The 18,571-nt window shown below is 47.8% G+C and overlaps 1 protein-coding gene across 2 annotated transcripts in view; it reads right to left on the minus strand.

Annotated features, from left to right (window-relative positions):
* The window catches only part of LOC147422622 (DUF1995 domain protein, putative (DUF1995)), an 83,702-nt gene that overhangs the window by 37,802 nt on the left and 27,329 nt on the right, over positions 1-18,571 (minus strand). For both annotated transcript variants that reach the window (XM_086502624.1, XM_086502625.1), the window contains exon 2: positions 16,823-16,910. In XM_086502624.1, the coding sequence (XP_086358750.1) occupies positions 16,823-16,910 (88 nt within the window). The remainder of the gene's footprint in view (positions 1-16,822; positions 16,911-18,571) is intronic.

The raw sequence follows: 18,571 nt of genomic DNA on the forward strand, positions 1-18,571 counted from the left end.
ACGGCCTTCTACAGAGATGGTCGGGTGGTGATTGTAGAGCGGCGCTCCACATGACGGTGCGAGACCTATGGGACCACACTAAAAGTTGCCACCTGGAATTGTGACAGATCTATGCGCCTTGATGTGGGTGCTTTTGAGGATAGTTTTAGGGGAAGAGACATCCTCTTCTACTCTGAGACACATCATGCCCCTGGCCAGTATATGCCTCACATTAGTGGATATAGATAAGAGATAGCTTGTAGACAAGAGACACGATCAGAGCACAGAGGGCGGGGCTCAGGAGGAGTGGCAGTGTTATTCAAGGAGGAGTTGCAGCCATTGATACATATAGCCCACAGGGACGAGCAAGCTAGGTACATGTGGGTGAGATTGAAAGCGGAGAGAGGCAAATATCTTTACATTGCTATTTGCTACTTTCCCCCGAGTACGTCAGTTTATGCACCACCCAGAGGACAGTCCCCCCTTTTCTATTCTGGATGATGACATATGGGAGTTCTCTAGAGATGGTGACATCATCATTCTAGGGGATTTCAATGCTAGGACTGCCCATCATCAGACAGTATTTTATGATACTTCACAGGAGATGCTGAGAGAGCTGGATGTTGCAGAGACGGGCCTATCGAGACTATCACAGGATGGGGAACACACTGAGTATGGACGACACTTGATAGACATGGGGACTGCACATGGATTGGCTATCTTGAATGGCCTACAGAGATTTCCCACTACGGGGGGTTTTACATGCTTTCCACACAAACATGGAGCCAGCACAGTGGATTATGTCATGGCACAGCCGAGCCTCATCTCTAGTACCTAGGATCTCATGGTTGGACCCAGACCTGTTGGTGTGGCAGTGGATCATGCTTGTGTCGTTGACCATCTCTTTTCAATTTAGTGTAGCACACAAGCCACAGGCAGCAGCCCCTACTCGCTACACCTTCACGCGGGAGATGGACACTGTATACATAGATGGGATCTACAAACGCCTGTGCACAGAGGAGCCAAGGCGACCTCTGGAGGAGCTTACTACTATACTGACACAGACACTACATGATGCAGCAGTAGACGCATACCCACATACCCAGCCTGAGTAGAGATGTCGTTCAGGGAGCATGCCTCAGAACAGTTGGTATGATGAGGTATGCCGAGACACTAGAGCTAGACTTCAGAGGGAGGTGCTTTTGGGGGACACACACAGATTGACTCCCGACGCCTAGTGCGGCGGAAGAAGAGGGCATTTTTGGCTCGCCTAAAGCAGGATTTATACCAGCTATTCTTGAGTCAGGACTCACGAGAGGCATGGCGGCTCTTTCATGAGCACCCCCCCCCCCTTCCATCACTTCTATAGAGACCTGGGGCGAGTACACATCATCTCTGTACACAATCCCTGAGCAACCCCCCCTTCTCGAGACCCCCGATCCATGCCCACACACATGTGCTTTTTTCACCGCTAAGATGGTGAGGAAGGCCATTGACAGGATGAGGACTGGGAGAGCATATGATCATGATGGCTTAGTGGCTGAGCATTTCATGCATGCCAGAGATCTACTAGCAGAGCTTCTAGCAGTTATGTTTCACCGTGCTATGTGTGAGGGCTTGCTTGATACTTGCAGCCTATCTACTATTGTACCTATCTTCAAGTCGGGAGACCCTATGGAGCCTGGGAATTATCGCACTATCATGATTGGACACACATTGGCACGGTTGTACGCATCTATTCTTGAGCAGCAGCTGAGTAGATGGGCAGAGAGGGAGGGGATACGCGCAACCGGGCAGGCAGGGTTCAGGAGGGGTTTTTCTACTCTTGACCATATCTTGACACTCAGAGCCATCATTGAGGAGGGAAAATCAAATGGGAGACGGATCTATTGTAGCTTTGTGGATTTCCGCAAAGCATTTGACACGGTACCTAAAGCTAGATTGATGCACAGATTACAATAGATGGGAGTACCCACAGAGCTCATTTGGGGGGTCACTATAGGTCAGTAGTGGGGCATGTTCGCACCTCAGAGGGTCTATCCACACCGGTTCACTCAACTATTGGAGTGAAGCAGGGTTGCCCGCTCTCTCCTACTCTATTTGGTATGTATGTGGATGAGGCTTCTAACTACATTGAGAGAGATGGTGATAGAGGTGCACAGCTGGCAAGGACATGGATTCCACTATTGTTATATACTGATCATATTGTGTTGATCTCCAACTCTCCGGAGGGGATGCAACGTCACTTGGATGCTTTGCATAGGTTTGCCCAGGAAAGTAGTTTGTCCGCCAACCTTGGTAAAACCAAGGTCATGGTATTTAATACCACCCCACATTGGATCAGGAGGTCAACGCCCGCATTCACTTATGGCCAGGAGACAGTGGAGTATACAGATGCTTACACTTACCTTGGAGTGGTTTTTAGTGGGCCAGCATTTTCGTTGAGGAGAGCAATGGAGACTAGATTGACCAAAGCCCATACAGCATTGGGTAGATTGGAAAGAATGTGTTCACAGGTTCAGTTTCAAGAGCCTTGGACGAAGCTCTGCCTCTTTTGACACTTTGGTGGCTTCTGCATTGCTTTATGGAGCTGAGATTTGGGGACCTTCATTAGATCATCACGAGAGGACAGGCCGCACTGATGGATGGGGGGGACATGGAGAAGCCTCTGGTCTCTATGATCTCGCGACTCATTAGAGCTAAGGCTTCAGTACCACGTGCTATTGTCCGAGCAGAGCTAGCTGCTCCCCCACTAGTGGTTGAGGAGCTCACCAAATTTGTCTCCTTCACACACCGCATGTGGGAACTTCCCAGAGACATATGCCCGCCTTGCACTTGAGTCCTCTCAACAATTAGCCATGCAGGGAGATACAGCATGCTGGTATGGGGAGATGACATCATGGTTTCAAGCGCATGGGTTCAGCATAGACAGATTACCTCCCTTCCAGTACTCACTGGATGCACCCTCTCTGACTCTTACACAGTCCGAGATCACCACGCTCATCCGCCAAGACCTGACTCAGCTAGACACCAGGAGGACATGGATACAGCCACCACAGGAGTTGGGCACGAAGATGGCTTTCTACAGAGAGCATCTTCTCGAGCTTACGGAGGATGGTTTTGTGATGAGGCCCAGATACATGGACACCCACTTGTATCATGGGATACGATGTGCTATTGGCCAGATATACACATCTTCACACCAACTACGGATCGAGACTGGGAGATACAGTAGAGGCCAGGACTGTTGTGCGCGTGTAGTGCGTGTACGGAGTATGTGCAAGAGAGGGGAAGAAGAGAATGGGGAAGGGGGTGATACACAGACAGGCTGTGTTTGGGTTAGTGGAGAAGAAAGAGAAGAGTCAACCCTCTCTCTTTTTCTCCCTATATTGATTAGGTGAAATCAAGTATACAAGGGTGGTTTCCCACGACCACCTGGCCTACATCCCAACAACCTCCCACTTGAAGGTCATGGTGGCCAATAGTGGCATTAGTATAGTTAGTCTATACAAAGTTGATGAAGCATTGCTGAGGCTTCATCCAACACCCATAAGTTCTATACAATGTGTAAATCGCTCCGAGGCTAGGCTCTTTGTGAGAGCATCTGCGGAGTTGTCGTCAGTGTGAACCTTGACAAGCTCGATACGCTTGCCAACCAATGCATCTCGTATGACATGGTATCTGACCTCTATGTGTTTCGACTTTGAGTGAAACGCTGGATTCTTTGCCAAAGCAATGGCACTCTGACTATCACAATGTAGTACTGGAACCTCGTGAATGCCCAAATCTCCCACTAGACGAGCCAACCATATGGCTTCCTTGCTGGCGTCAGACGCAGCAACATATTCTGCCTTAGTGGTAGATGAAGACGTGCAATCTTGGAGACACGACCTCCAAGAGATAGCTGCTCCAACAAACATGAACACATAGCCAGATGTGGATCTTCTACAATCCACGCAACCCGCATAATCCGCATCCGTGTAACCTATAATAGATGCATCACTATTTCCGAAGCGCAAACACTTGCTAGCGGTACCTTTCAAATATCTGAGGATTTGCTTCACTGCTTCCCAATGCTTCTTGCCAGGTTTTTCCATGTACCTACTAACCACTCCCACTGCATGTGCAATATCTGGTCTTGTGGCAACCATAGTGTACATCAAACTGCCAACTGCTGAAGAATATGGTACTTTCGCCATTTCCTCTTTCTCAGCCACTGTCTTGGGAGAGTCTTCCTTGCTAAGTTTGGAGTATGCTTGCATTGGGGTACTCAATGACTTCCCCCCCTGCATACTAAAACGTTGCAAGACTTTGTGAATGTACTTTTCTTGAGATAATTCAAGAATTCCATGTTGTCTGTCTCTCTTGATGTGCATACCAAAAAAGTGATTGGCATCTCCCAAATCTTTCATGGCAAACTGAGTGCTTAGCATCTTTTTCAACTGATTGATCTCATCAATTGATTTGCCTGCGATAAGCATATCATCTACATACAAGATCAAGACGATTAAAGAACCATCGTTCAATCTTTTTGTGTATAAGCAGTGATCCTCTTGACTTCTTATGTAACCCTGAGACTGCATAAATTTGTCGAATTTTTGATACCGTTGCCTTGAACCTTGCTTGAGGCCATAGAGTGCCTTTTTAAGTCTACAAACCAATTCTGTCCTCGTTGGTTTTTGGGTTTCACATACGAATCCCTCAGGTTGTTTCATGTAAACATCTTCATTTAGATCCCCATGAAGAAATGCTGTGTTCACATCCATTTGAACAAGTTCCATGTCCTGGATAGCAACCAAGCCAAGCACGGTGCGAAGTGTAGTCATCTTGACTGCTGGAGAGAAAATTTCATCAAAATCCACACCTTTTTGCTGCTTGAAGCCCTTGGCAACTAGACGAGCCTTGTATCTAAGCTCGGGATCTTCCGCTGTATACTTCTTCTTGTATACCCACTTACAAGGTAAAGCATTTTTGCCTTTTGGTAATTCAACCAAATCCCATGTCTCATTAGCCACAATCGAATTGTATTCTGATTGCATAGTCTGCTCCCACTTAACGCTATCATCCATTTGTATAGCTTCTTTGTAGCAGGTTGGCTCTCCACTGTCAGTGACCAAAATGTGGTGTATACCCAGCTCAAACCGCTCGAGCGCACATGATACTCTCTCAGAGCGTGTCGATACTTGACTGCTGGACTCTGCTCTCTCCGGAGCAATAGTAGTATCTTGCACTTGAGGAGTAGGTGCAACACTATTGAACTGAGTTGGTTCGGAGGCTACATCCTCAAAACGAACACGTCTGTACTCAACATCTTTGATGGGCTTCTTGTGCATTTTTTATTCATTGAGAATCACATGTGAGCTACGAATAACTTTGTTTGATTCTGGGTGCCAGAGACGATATCCCATCTCTCCATTTGCACCGTAGCCAATAAAAATGCATTTGTGTGATCTGGGATCTAACTTTCGACGAAGTTCTTTGGGCACATGTGGATATGCCTCACATCCAAATACACGTAAATGCTCATAGCTTGGCCTTTTGCCAGTCCATAATTCCTCTGGAATTTTGAAATTCAAAGGAGAACTAGGTGACCTGTTGATGATGTGCACTGCTGTCAGAACAGCTTCCCCCTAAAACTCTGGAGTAAGCTTCGCCATAGACATCATAGAGACAACTCGCTCTTGAATCGTACGATTCATTCTTTCAGCTATCCCATTTTGTGCAGGTGTGTATGGAGCAGTAAACTACCGCCGAATGCCTCTTCTATTGCAAAAATTGTTGAGCTCTGTGGAGACGTATTCTCCACCATTGTCCGTGCGAAAAGCTTTGAGCTTTTTTCTTGATTGGTTCTCAACCATGGCGAGGAATTTTTGGAATGTCGAAAAGACTTCTTCCTTACGCTTAAGGAGATACACCCACACCTTTCTGGTAGAATCATCTATGAACGTGAGAAAGTAGTTCGCCCCCCCTAGAGTTTTATGTGGCATTGGACCACACAAATCACTGTGCACCAAGTCTAGAGGTTCGCCTAGTTTTTTATTCAATGGCGAAGATGTCAATCTAGTTTGTTTGCCATATAGACAATGCTCACACAATGGAAAGTCCGTGTAATCTAACACAGTTAAGTAGCCAAAACGCTGAAGTGTTTTCATTCCCTTTTGGCTAATATGCCCTAGCCGGCTATGCCACAACTCAGGAGACGACAGCTCGGCAACATAGATAGAGTGTTCGTCGACACTCGAAACAAACAAAGAGTACAGGGTTCCGTTTTTATTACCTTTCATCATAATAAGGTTGTTCTTGCACATCATCCAAGAACGATTACCAAAATCTGTAGTGTAGCCAAGATCATCCAATTGCCCTATAGAAAGCAAGCTTTTCGTAAGCTTGGGCACATGTCTGACATTCTGCAGCACAAAAGTAGTGTCATTATGCATCTGAAGTTTCACATCAACAATGCCAATAATGTCAAGCTCATAGGAATCACCAAGCTTGACTATTCTATGCATGGATGCATAAGAGGAAAACCACTATATGCGGTGTAACATGAAAACTTGCACCAGAATCAAGGATCCAATTCTGTGCAGAACCCTCATCCTATGCAACCAAAGCATCTGGAGTGAGATCTGAAGTGAAAATGAGAACATCTGAGGCATCTGTTGTCACCTCGGCATGAATCTCTGTGGACATAATGAGCATCACTGGAGGAGAAGCATCTCTACTGCAGTGGTAGGTATAGGAGACTCAACAATATTGAGCTCCTCAATCTTTACTGTACTTTTGCCTTTGCCAAAATTATCCTTTTGCATGTTTTTATGATCTCTTAGGAAACTGCGACAATCCTTTTTGTAATGACCCTTCTTGTGGCAATAGTAACACTCGACATTTCTGGCATTGCGGTCTCTACTTTGGTTCCTGTGTCTGTTAGGACTACGAGGATTTCGCTCTCTACTTTTGCTTTTGTATTTGTTCCTGTCACGGCCTCTTGCCTTTGTTGAACTGCCAGCCATATATGCATCTCCATGACTAGCACCATCGAGAGATTTACGACGAATCTCTTCAATGAGCAACGCATCTGTGACAGCATTGAACTCTAACTTGCCATTCGGAGCTGAATTGCTAATGGCTGTGCAAAAGATATCCCATGAACTTGGTAGAGAGCATAACAAGAATATAGACTTGAGTTCATCGTCAAACTCCTTAAAGCCCTGAGATGTCAGCTGACTGAACAAGGAGTTGAACTCATTTAAGTGACCGGAAACTGTGCTACCTTCATTCATGTTGAGCTTCATAAGCTTTTTCATGAGAAAAAATTTGTTGGATGCACTTTTGCTCTCCCATGCTGAACATAAGCTATCCCAAAGTTCTTTGGTTGTTTTCCTACCTATGATAGTGAAGAAGACTGACTCGGCTAGATGTAGACGTATCGTAGCCATGGCTTTTGCATCCAAAAGCTCCCATTGAGCTTGTGTATAATTATGAGAGGCCTTTGTTTATCAAAACATTTTTCATGCGCTCTTTCCACATGGTGAAGTTACTGCCATCGAACTTCCGAATGAAATACTCCTTTTCTGAAGAAGAAGCCATCGCTGACAAGAGAGTTTGAGAGGTGCCAAACTATGGCGAGAAGCTATAGAAATTTGGGCAGAGTAACCTTTGTATCGGGAGTAAAATCTCAACCGAAATAGACTCAAAAGTGCCAACAATGAAAGTCACGACTCGCGGGAAGGAAATCCGGCAGAGTCTCCTTTGTATGAGGAGTCAAAACTCAACTCAAAATACACATAAATGTGCCAACTGCACTAAGTGGGCATCTGCTGCACAAAACCACTGTTGTGTGACTGCCAACTCGGCGGCAAAAGCATAAATAACCGTCCAGATACATATCCTATGGCGAGGGTACCGTAAAGGGGAACTCCAGCTACCTGTATCACCGAAGGTGTCTCAACATTCGAGCACACCCCAACTCAAAGAAAACCTCACGCTATCGACCCTCCAAAGGCTAATGCAGACACAAATGGACTAGCCACAGTCTCAGAAAGGGTTCTTCCGGTCCGAGTCTCAGAAACGGCCGGGAAAAACTGCCAAAATAGCCAAAAATGGCTCCACACGTAGTACAGTCGGCAGTGTCCGCAACTCAACGTACATGAATAAAACTGCGCTCAAAAAGGTGCCAAGAACTGCTACATGCAGTGAACGTGATCCCTGCTGGGATATCTGCTCTCAAAAGAGCTCTGTAGCACTAGGTGTGCTCACAACAAAATGCATCTGTCAACGCATCTATCCGTAGAGAATCTGCAGTCGAAATGACTGTCAAATCGCTTGTGAAAGCACTGTGTCTGATAACCTGGAGAATCTGTGAGTAAATGGGCTGAAAAACCCCCTGTATCCTGTAACCTGCGTGTCGGTGTCGCTATGTGCCTATTTCTGCCACCGGGCAGAAATATGCTAGTCGAATAGCCGCCAAAGGTGTCGTATCCGTAAACTGTGTCGTATAGTGCGATCGATGCGCTCGATGCCGATGCCGGGTGTCACTCCTCTATGATAGAGGTACCTCACCCGCGCATGTCGCAAGCACAGTCGTCGATCGCGGGAACGCGCTCGTCTGGGGAAACGCCCGGCGTCTGGGTCGAATGTCGGAGATCGCCGAACGAGCAGTGTCGAGCCGGTGCGCATGAGCGGTGTCGATGTCGATGTCGCCTTCCGCCACCGGGCGGAAGTGGCTAGCCGAGTAGCCGTAAAACGCTAATGCTCGAAGCCGATATGTCAAGATCGCTCTCAAGCTCGTCGGACTCGGTGTGCGGACGTCGAAGTCGGGTGACGATGTCGAAATCAGAGAATCGTTGATGTTGACGATGAGACTCTAGTCTCTCTCTCACTCGCTCACTCGCTCTGTGTGTTGCTTGGGCTCGCCCGCAATCACGGTGTCAAGCTCGCTTTGTTAGGAACTCGGGATTCAACAGTGGGAACAAGATCGTGCACACACAGTGTGTGGGCTTAAAGTTTAAAAAAAACTTTTATTTACTTCTACTGCACTGCCGAATGCTGCAGGAATTGACGAGATGAGTGAGCCTACTCGGTACTGTCCGGACTCGCGCTGCAAGGCCCAGCTACACACTGTGCGTGTGTGTGTATCCGAATTCTGCTCACGGAATGAAACTTAGAATTTGTGAGCTGCTCGTGCTGCCTGCAACAGCCACTCCAGATATGTGAGCTCAGTCTGCTGCTCGCTATGCTGCTTGATTCCCAATTGCCCGACCTGCTCACGACCATCTCAAGCCTTTGCTCTTTGCCTTGCATCTCGATACCCGATTCCCTCTGCCTTGGTCGAGCTCGATTTACCTGCTCGGTGCCGGTTTTTGCTGTTGCTTCTCGCTTGCAAAAGGTTGCCTTGTCATGCTTGCATTCCTCTGCAGAATCTCCCGAAGTTGCCCGATTGTCAATCTCCTCTGCTGTTCAATTCCCCTTCAATGGCTCAGCTTGATTCTGCCCACTCCCTCTGGGCAAATGCTTCCCAAGATTCCCTTGATTCCAAGGGTCGCTGCAATACAGATAGGGGAAGGGAGATGCCGGGGGTGCCTCGATTTCCCCTTGCAGTGCTGCAGAGTTCGGAGTTCCCCCCCAATTCAAGCTCGAATTGCCCGATTGTGCCCTGTTGCAGAAAACTCACCAATTTCCTTGTTTCTTTTGTGCTCACGGCTCTGATGTTCAAAGCCCGATCTGCTCTTCTTTCTCCTTCTCCGAGCTTTGTCTCAAGCTCCAAGCTCGAGCTTTCTTTCAACTCCCTCTCTCGAGCTCCGAGCTCCAAGCCCGGTTATGGCTGAGCTCTCTCCCGTTCTTCAAGCTCCTGCTATGGCTACCTCTCGCCGTGCAAGCTCCGCGATCTGCAACCGTCACCGTTGTTGTTCCCACCTGAGCTCTGATACCAATTGTTGTGCGCGTGTAGTGCGTGTACGGAGTGTGTGCACGAGAGGGGAAGAAGAGAATGGGGAAGGGGGTGATACACAGACAGCCTATGTTTGGGTTAGTGGAGAAGAAAGAGAAGAGTCAACCTTCTCTCTTTTTCTCCCTATATTGATTAGGTGAAATCAAGTATACAAGGGTGGTTTCCCACAGCCACCTGGCCTACACCCCAACAAGGACATGCCCCCTGTGTGACATCGAGCCTGAGACAGAGTTGCACTACACATGACACTACCCGTTTACTACGAGATACGAGGCCGCTTCCATGGCTTGTTCAAAGAGGGCTTTGGACCACTCTCTAGAGTCATGCAATACGAGGATCAGAGATGCCTGGATTTGTTTTTGCTCAAATTGCGCAGACACACATTGATGATGAGAGAAGAGGCTAGCCAGTCTCAGAAATAGATCACAGACTTCTTTAGAATTGCCACTGGACACCAAGAGGATTTACTACCACAACAGAGCTCGTCGCCTCACACCAGAGGCACACTGATCGACCGAGCGACCGAGTTGGGGAGATCCAGACGCCCACGACTGCGGAGGACTACACAGCATTGACGGAGGCTGCATCAGAGGATTCGGATCACTTTGGCCCGACATGCACGACGCCCGGTCAGACTACTGACCATGGAGGAGATTGATGAGATCTGCCAGCGATCGATGGTGGATCTCTTGTGATCTAGCTATCCCAGCTAGCTCCTTAGTTCACACCTAGCAGCTTAGGATTCCATAGTATTTTATTTTGTCATTTTGTCATCTTGTTACTCTGACTTTGTATCAGATCCACCACATTGTAACTTTCTGGTCTCATAGGCCACTTTGGCCTTTTGAAGACGTTAATATAACATTTCATTTCTCTCTCTCTCAAGTGCGGTAGATTGGTTATGCCATTTCCCTCTTGAATAACAAGTCTTGAGTTCAACTCTCATCGGATAGATCTTTGAGGTCTCTTGGGATAGTTTCCCACGACGTTAAAAATTCGCTTCTTCTTCTTCTCTCTCTCTCTCTCTCTCTCTCTCTCTCTCTCTCTCTCTCTCTCTCTCTCTCTCTCTCTCTCTCTCGCAGCCCCTCCCTCCCCCTCACGCAGCCCCTCCTCGCTCCCCATCACGCAGCCATCTCTCTCTCTCTCTCTCTCTCTCTCACACACACACACACACGGATACATACCCACACACACACTACACACATACACGCATACACACACGTACTCCCTCTCTTCCCCTTCTCCCCTCTTCTTCACAATATGAAGAGAGGGTAGTTACGAAGACAACCATGTCTTCCCCCATCATCAAGACGCCGACATCGACAATGAAGACAACCTTCATGCTCACGAACAAGAGGCTTGCACAATTGGAGAAAGACATGAAAGAATGGTGGATGGAGAGAGAGATATGGAGGGAGGAGAAAGCCACCTTCATCAAGCTATGGAACGAAGAGAAGGAGGACATGAGAGCGGAAATCCAAAATCTCAAAGAGGAGAAGGAGAGAAGGGAACGGGAGAACGAGAAGGAGAGGGAGAGATGGAGGAAAGAGCAAGAAGAGATGAAGGCACAAATCGATCTCCTTCATGCTTCCATCACATCCCTCACCCCCGAGGAAGGAGAGATTAAAGAGGAGGCTAAGGAAGCCCTCAAGGAGGAGATCACCAAAGCCCTCACCGCAAGCATTGAGGACAAATTAGAGGCCACCAAAGAAGGATGGGTCGAAGTGGTCAAAAAGAATATCAAGAAGGTAGCAAGAGAGGAAGCCCAAAAAGATGAGGTACTCATCGTACACACAACCATTGAGGAGGAGAAGATGCGACAAGCTCGCCGTCTCAATGTGCGAGTGACCGGCATCAAAGAAGAAGAAGGGTCTACACCCGAGAGCGATGGGAAAGCTTTATGCAAGAAAGTGGGATACAAGGAAGAAGAGATCCCTTTCTCCAAAGTTTGGAGAGCCGGCAAAGATCCAAAGAAGAGAGCTCTCATCCTCCAATTCACCTCCGAGGAGTCTCGAACTTCTTTCCTCCGAAAGAGGGTCATCTTGAGAGGGCTAGAAGGCCCCCCGATTTATCTTGATGATGACCTCACAAAGATGCAACAAGATCACCGTCGCGCGTGCATGCCTAGAGTCCACCAAGCCCGCAAAGAAGGGAAGAAGGCAGTATATCGAGATGGTAGGGTTATCATTGATGGCAAGACCATCGCATAGGGACTCGCGGCCTGTGGGACACACGAGGAGATTCATGTCACGGTTTGGAATTGCAATGGAGACCTATGGACACACCCAGAGAGACTTGAGGAGGTGATGAGAGGTCGAGACATCATTCTACTTACAGAGACACACGAGAGCCCAGAGAGAGGGTTACCACGGATACATGGATTCCAGTGGGAGTCTCTACATCGGGGATGTATGCGCCAGCGCACCACTCGCGGCTCAGGAGGAGTGGCCATACTCTTTAGACAGGGGCTTCACAGCAGACTACAGATTGTTGCCCGGGACCCACAGGCCCGCTACATGTGGATTCGCCTCGAGCTCTCACGAGACAGGATCGTCTACATTGCCCTTTGCTACTTTGCTCCCACAGGCTCCAGATTCACCCCTATTGAGCAGGAGTCACCGTACGCATGCCTCACGGAGGAGATTATGGAGTACTCCACACTGGGTGAAGTCTTCCTTATGGGAGACCTCAATGCTCGTACGCGCAGTGAGCAGTGTGAGGCATATGACCACGAGGACCCAGAGGCACTACACACTCTAGATGAGGAGGCTACTATGAGAGATACAGCAGACAGAGCTCCAGTCACAGCCTACGGACGACATCTACTTCGACTTGGCTCCCAGCACCGTCTCGTTATTTATAACGGGATGGTCGAGTGGCCCACCTCAGGGGGCCTGACTTGTATGCCACATGGAGTTGCAGAGGGAGGGGGGAGTACAGTCGACTATATTCTGGGACCCAGGGAGGCTACACACCTTATCACATCCTTCACCATTCCACCCATACCCATCGGAGCCGACCACACATACCTCTCTTTCTCCATCACCGGAGATACCATCCCACACAGCTCCACAGCACACACTCCACACACCACCATCCATTTCACACATGAGCTAGCCTCTCTTTACTCGGCCGAGGTCGAGCATGGCCTATGCCTCCTCCACCCATCCACACCACTCTCAGTTCTCACATCACATATCTCTTCCGTTCTCCACACTTCAGCTATTAGCTCTTTTCCACACACCACTCACACAGGACGCACTCCCCCCCCCGGGACTATGCCTCAGAACCGCTGGTATGATGATGAGTGCAGAGAGCTATACCGACGCCTCCGTGCACGGCGAGCCTTAGGAGAGATCACAGAGAGAGAGGCCAGACGGCATATGAAGACGCTGACACGCCAAAAGCGGCGAGCATTCGAAGAGGCACAGGAGCTTGAGCTATACCGCCTATTCATGAGCATGGATAGCGCGACGGCATGGCGCACCCTACGCGAGCCACGTCCGACTACAGCTATTGAGGATCCACAGATATGGCATGATTATGTAGAGCGACTTTATGAGGTGCCAGGGCAGCCTCCTATCCCACAGCCACACGAGCCACGCCCCACGTGCTCCTCCTTCTTTACAGCAGAGATGGTAGAGAGGGCCATACGCCGCATGTAGCACAGACGATCAGCTGACCATACTGGATTACAGAGTGAGCACATCATTTATGCGGCCTCCACTATAGCCCCATTGATTGCACATGTCTTCAACCGCGCTATAGGGGAGGGCTTCCCAGAGGAGTGGACACAGCACAACATAGTGCCTATCCACAAATCTGGCGACACCCTGGACCCAGGGAACTACAGGACTATCATGATTGGCCACACGATGGCCAAGCTATATGGAGCAGTACTTGAGGCACAGCTCAACTGCTACGTAGAGATCAAGGGTTTACAAGCTCCAGGCCAGGCAGGTTTCAGACGAGCTTTCTCCACCACTGATCACATCTTCGTTCTGCGCTGCCTCGTTGATGGGGCAAAGGCACGGAAGAAGAGGCTTTACTGCTGCTTTGTGGATTTCCGCAAGGCCTTTGACACAGTCCCATGCGAGAGACTCTTCCAGCGCCTTCACCGCATTGGGGTACCAACAGAGATGATTTGGGCCATATATGCTCTCTACGAGAGGGTGACGGGTCGAGTTCGTTGCCCAGGCGGTTTTTCAGAGACCATTGCTAGCACCATTGGTGTTAAGCAAGGATGCCCACTCTCCCCGACACTCTTTGGGCTCTACATCGACGAGATCTCCGACTACATACTGCGAGCAGGAGGAGCGGGGAGCGACTTGGCAGGTACTCCGGTCCACATCATGTTATATGCTGATGATATTGTGTTGATTTCAGAGTCACCCGAGGGCTTGCAACGCCATCTTGAGGCCTTGGACGAATTCAGCACACACAGGGGGTTGACTGTGAACCTTGGCAAAACCAAGGTTATGATCTTTCACACATCCAGTGCAGTGAGGAGCGCTACCACCTTCACAGCAGCAGGAGGACAGGTTGATGTAGTCACCTCCTATGTCTACCTTGGCATCACATTCACCAGCCTACCAGGACCCTTCACTATGAGGCAGGCTGCTGCTGACAGGCTCACCCGTGGATATGCAGCTCTGGCCATGCTAGAGCGGAGATGCCACCAGGCACACTTTCAGGAGCCCCGCACGAAGGGGTGGCTTTTCAGCACCTTAGTCACCCCGGCCTTGATGTACTCGGCGGTAGTATGGACACCAGGATTGACAGCTGACCAGTGGACACAGCTTGAGAGGCCACAGGTATGTATGATCTCACGCTTGCTCCGCAACAAGAAGACAGTGCCACATGACATTATTAGAGCCGAGCTCGCCACACCACCTATGGTTGTAAAGGCACTATTCCAGACAGTCTGCTTCATCCAGAGGATGAGGGAGCTACCTTCTGACAGACTTACTCGTAGAGCATTTGAGGCAGCTATACAGCTATCAGAGAGTGGGCATGAGAGAGCATGGTACTCACAGGTCAGAGCATGGTTTGAGGGACACGGTCTTGACATGGAGAGCCTACCACCATTCCAGTACGACCCCCACTCACCATATGTTCACCTCTCTCGCATTGAGAGGAACTTGGTATTGAGACAGGATCTGTGGCAGCTATACACTAGGAGAGTCTGGGAGTCACCTGGCTTGGGGACGAGGATGTCAGATTACAGAGACCAGTTTCTCACCATATTGTCTGGGGGGTTCATACAGAGACCACGCTACATGGACACATATATGCCACATAGCTCACAGGTGGCGATTGGTCAGCTGAGAGTGGCTTCACACAGGTTAGAGATTGAGATCGGGAGACATACTGGTGTTCCCAGGGAGGAGCGAGTCTGCAGAGCCTGCACAGAGGAGGTGGAGAGTGAGGAGCACTTTGTATGTAGATGCAGAGCATACACTGAGATCAGAGGCAGGTATGAGGCCTTATTCAGAGGACAGCCCACTCTCCGAGAGATCATGGACTCTCGAGATCAGAGACAGCTCGGACGTTTCTTACTAGAGATACAGAGCCATCGGGACACACTACTACAGCTACACAGACAGAGGGGAGACAGTCGCAGCTCACAGACTTCTTTCAGAGGATTGCCGCCCCTCCCTCACCAGACACTCAGAGGGGAGTGACACTCCCACAGGCGGAGGTGAGCCGAGCTAGACGACGACCACGAGTCACAGGCTACAGGGGCGCGAGCTCCCACCACCGACAGATCGAGGAGATCCGAGCCCGGGAGCGCCGTGCCACTGAGGAGCGAGTGGCTCAGATGAGGGCCGACCCGACAGCTTTCATCCGGGTAGCCTTGGCACCAGACCCGCCCATGTACCACATCTTACATCCCCCCATTAGTACAGGATGGAGCTAGATAGCTTGATGCATTCTCATGATTGTACTACCTTGAGCATATAGACATGCATATACCCCTAGAGATAGAGCTCCATCCCTCCTCAGATACTCCACTACCTACATTCAGTTCAGTTTTGTATCAGTTTTGTTTCATTTGTCTTTCCGATAGACGGATGACATACACACCATGTACATTTGATTTGTCTCATAGGCCGATTTCGGCCTGACATAGACGTTAAAAATCTTTCTTTCTTTCTCTCTCTCTCTCTCTCTCTCTCTCTCTCTCTCTCTCTCTCTCTCTCTCTCTCTCTCTCTCTCTCTCTCTCTCTCTCTCTCTCTCTCTCTCTCTCTCTCCTAGCATGCGGTTTGGACTCAATAAAGTTTGTTCATTCTCTGCCTGTTACCGGAATGATATTTGCTTTCCACTGCATAAACTGAATAAACACCAGATGAGATACCTCAATGCATGGATTGACTCGACTCTAGGGAGATTGCCGCCACAGAGAATGAGAGTTTGAAAATTATCAACTCTCACGTGATCAGTAGAGAGAGCAAGATTTTTCTAACGTCTTGCAGAGGCCGAACTTGGCCTATGTACAACTGTGAGATCTCCTTTGTCATCTCAAAAACTAAATGACAACACTAAAATGGAAGCTGAAAGTTGTAACCAATCGTATATATAACAGCGAGACAAACAGACAAATAGTGAAACGTGTACAAGACAATGAAAACAAGATTTGTGAATTCCCCAGGCACAAACATAACATGAGTACTATTAGTAAGCAGCAGCAACATTTGGTACGATGTTAGTTTGCAATCCTTAATAAATTGAAATGTCAATTGGCTGAACATAACCTTAGAAACATTCAATAGCTAGAGAAATCTTAGGCCAGACATAACTTAAGAATCATCAACAACTAATGTCATGAGAATTCGAAAGCATCAAAACAAATATACGCGAAGGAACATTGACTTTCCGAAGGAAACATCACATACTATGGCTCTGGTTCCTCCGGCATTCACAAAGTATGCTGTTGATTCGCTAGAATGAAGAATAGCTCCAGCTAAATCATCAGGCAGCACACTGTGGCAAAAAATTTACAAGTAAGCCTTAAAGGTTACGGTCACAAACCACACCACATAAAGCATATTACAAAGCAATGCAACACGACCACTCATAGACCATATCAAAAATTACCATTTTCCATTTTTCACCTGTACACTGCCCATAGTCCAGATAAACAATCAAAATATCCTCTTTACAAATTAGCATTAATACACATTGTGTATAATCTGTTACAATGATCATCCTCACATATGTATGCATTGACAAAAATATAAAGAGGGATTGCTTGGTTAATAGCTCTTATACAGTGACTCTTCAAATCTTTTCATAGACACTTCACAACAGCTAATTTGTCTCTGCTAGGGATTTCAGAAAATCTGAGAGTTCGCATAAAATCACATTCCTCAAGCAAACATACATATCTACTCAACAATTATTTTGAAGCTTTATCTGATAAGCAGGATAAACAAAAGTAGAGGAAAGAAGGTGGTCATTTGGTTCAGAGAGTACTTGATATGAAGCACAGGAAGAAAGGTGTCGAGCCATAGCACGCATATAATGTGAAAATGTCTTAAAAACTTACTTTCTATGCCTTCTGGATCAATGGGAACAATTGTCACCATGTACAAAGTGTGTTATGTGTGGGAACGGTTGTTGCCGTGTACATACCTTAATCAAGAGTTATGGCCCTGAATGCAGCGTCGTAAGTGATTTTCTAATGTAAATGATTCCTAATATGTTTTGGGAATGCTAATGGACCTAGCGCAATGTGGTTGAGCACTCGTCTCATCTCAAAAGTTTGATGCGGACGAAAATGTCCAAAAATAGCAAGTGGTATGCATAGTATGCGTGACCATGGGAAACATGCCAGGCTTCATAAAAAGCAACAAAATGAAGTTTATTGTTGCACAAATTTAAGGATTGTTCTCCGTATTTAGTATTTTGAATGTCAAAAACGGCCATTTTTGGGTCAAAAATTGGACAAAAAATGCATAAAAATAGTCAAAAATGGCTGAAAATGCCACATCAATGACAGTGCCGTCCTTGCCTAAGAAGGGGGTGAGCTGATATGAACATAAACCAGCACTTTAAATGTAGTAATCAATCATACACAGAGGGTTCTTCTATGATGTAGTGCAGTCCCGTCCTGCTTCCCTCCTATTTTCGAGCGTGTGAGGCTCTTAATTAGGGTTTACTCTCCTCAAAAAGGTGAGATGAAGTGTGTATGGAAGTCCTTAAGCTTCCATGATTGTGCATTGATGGTGAATCGAAGGAATACTCTATGGTTTTTCGCTTGGCAAATTGGCATTGTACTTGTGCTATAGGGTCCAGGGCTACCTAGTTCGGTGAAAGAGAACTGCGTTTTGGGGTGATCTTGTGCTCATTTAGAGAAGAGCTTCCATGGCTGGAGTTTGAGTGTTTTTCTTCTTCAAATACATGTGTTCCTCATCTGCCAAGCTACGAACTCTCACAGCAAGAGGCCCGACGCCTTCCCACTTGCCTCGCAAACTTCTTGACATAATTTTTGGTGAACCAGACGCGAAATTAATTGGGGTGAGGGTTCGAAAGCTTAATTGAAATCTTCATAAAGGCCATTCAAGCTATCGCAAATCAAGTGTCACGTGACACATCCAACCCTTATGTGTCCGTGGACAAGCTACAGCATGATCAAGGTTCAG

Source organism: Adiantum capillus-veneris, chromosome 27 (assembly GCF_014529385.1).
Source record: "Adiantum capillus-veneris isolate H3 chromosome 27, ASM1452938v2, whole genome shotgun sequence".
NCBI classification, from domain to species: domain Eukaryota; kingdom Viridiplantae; phylum Streptophyta; class Polypodiopsida; order Polypodiales; family Pteridaceae; genus Adiantum; species Adiantum capillus-veneris.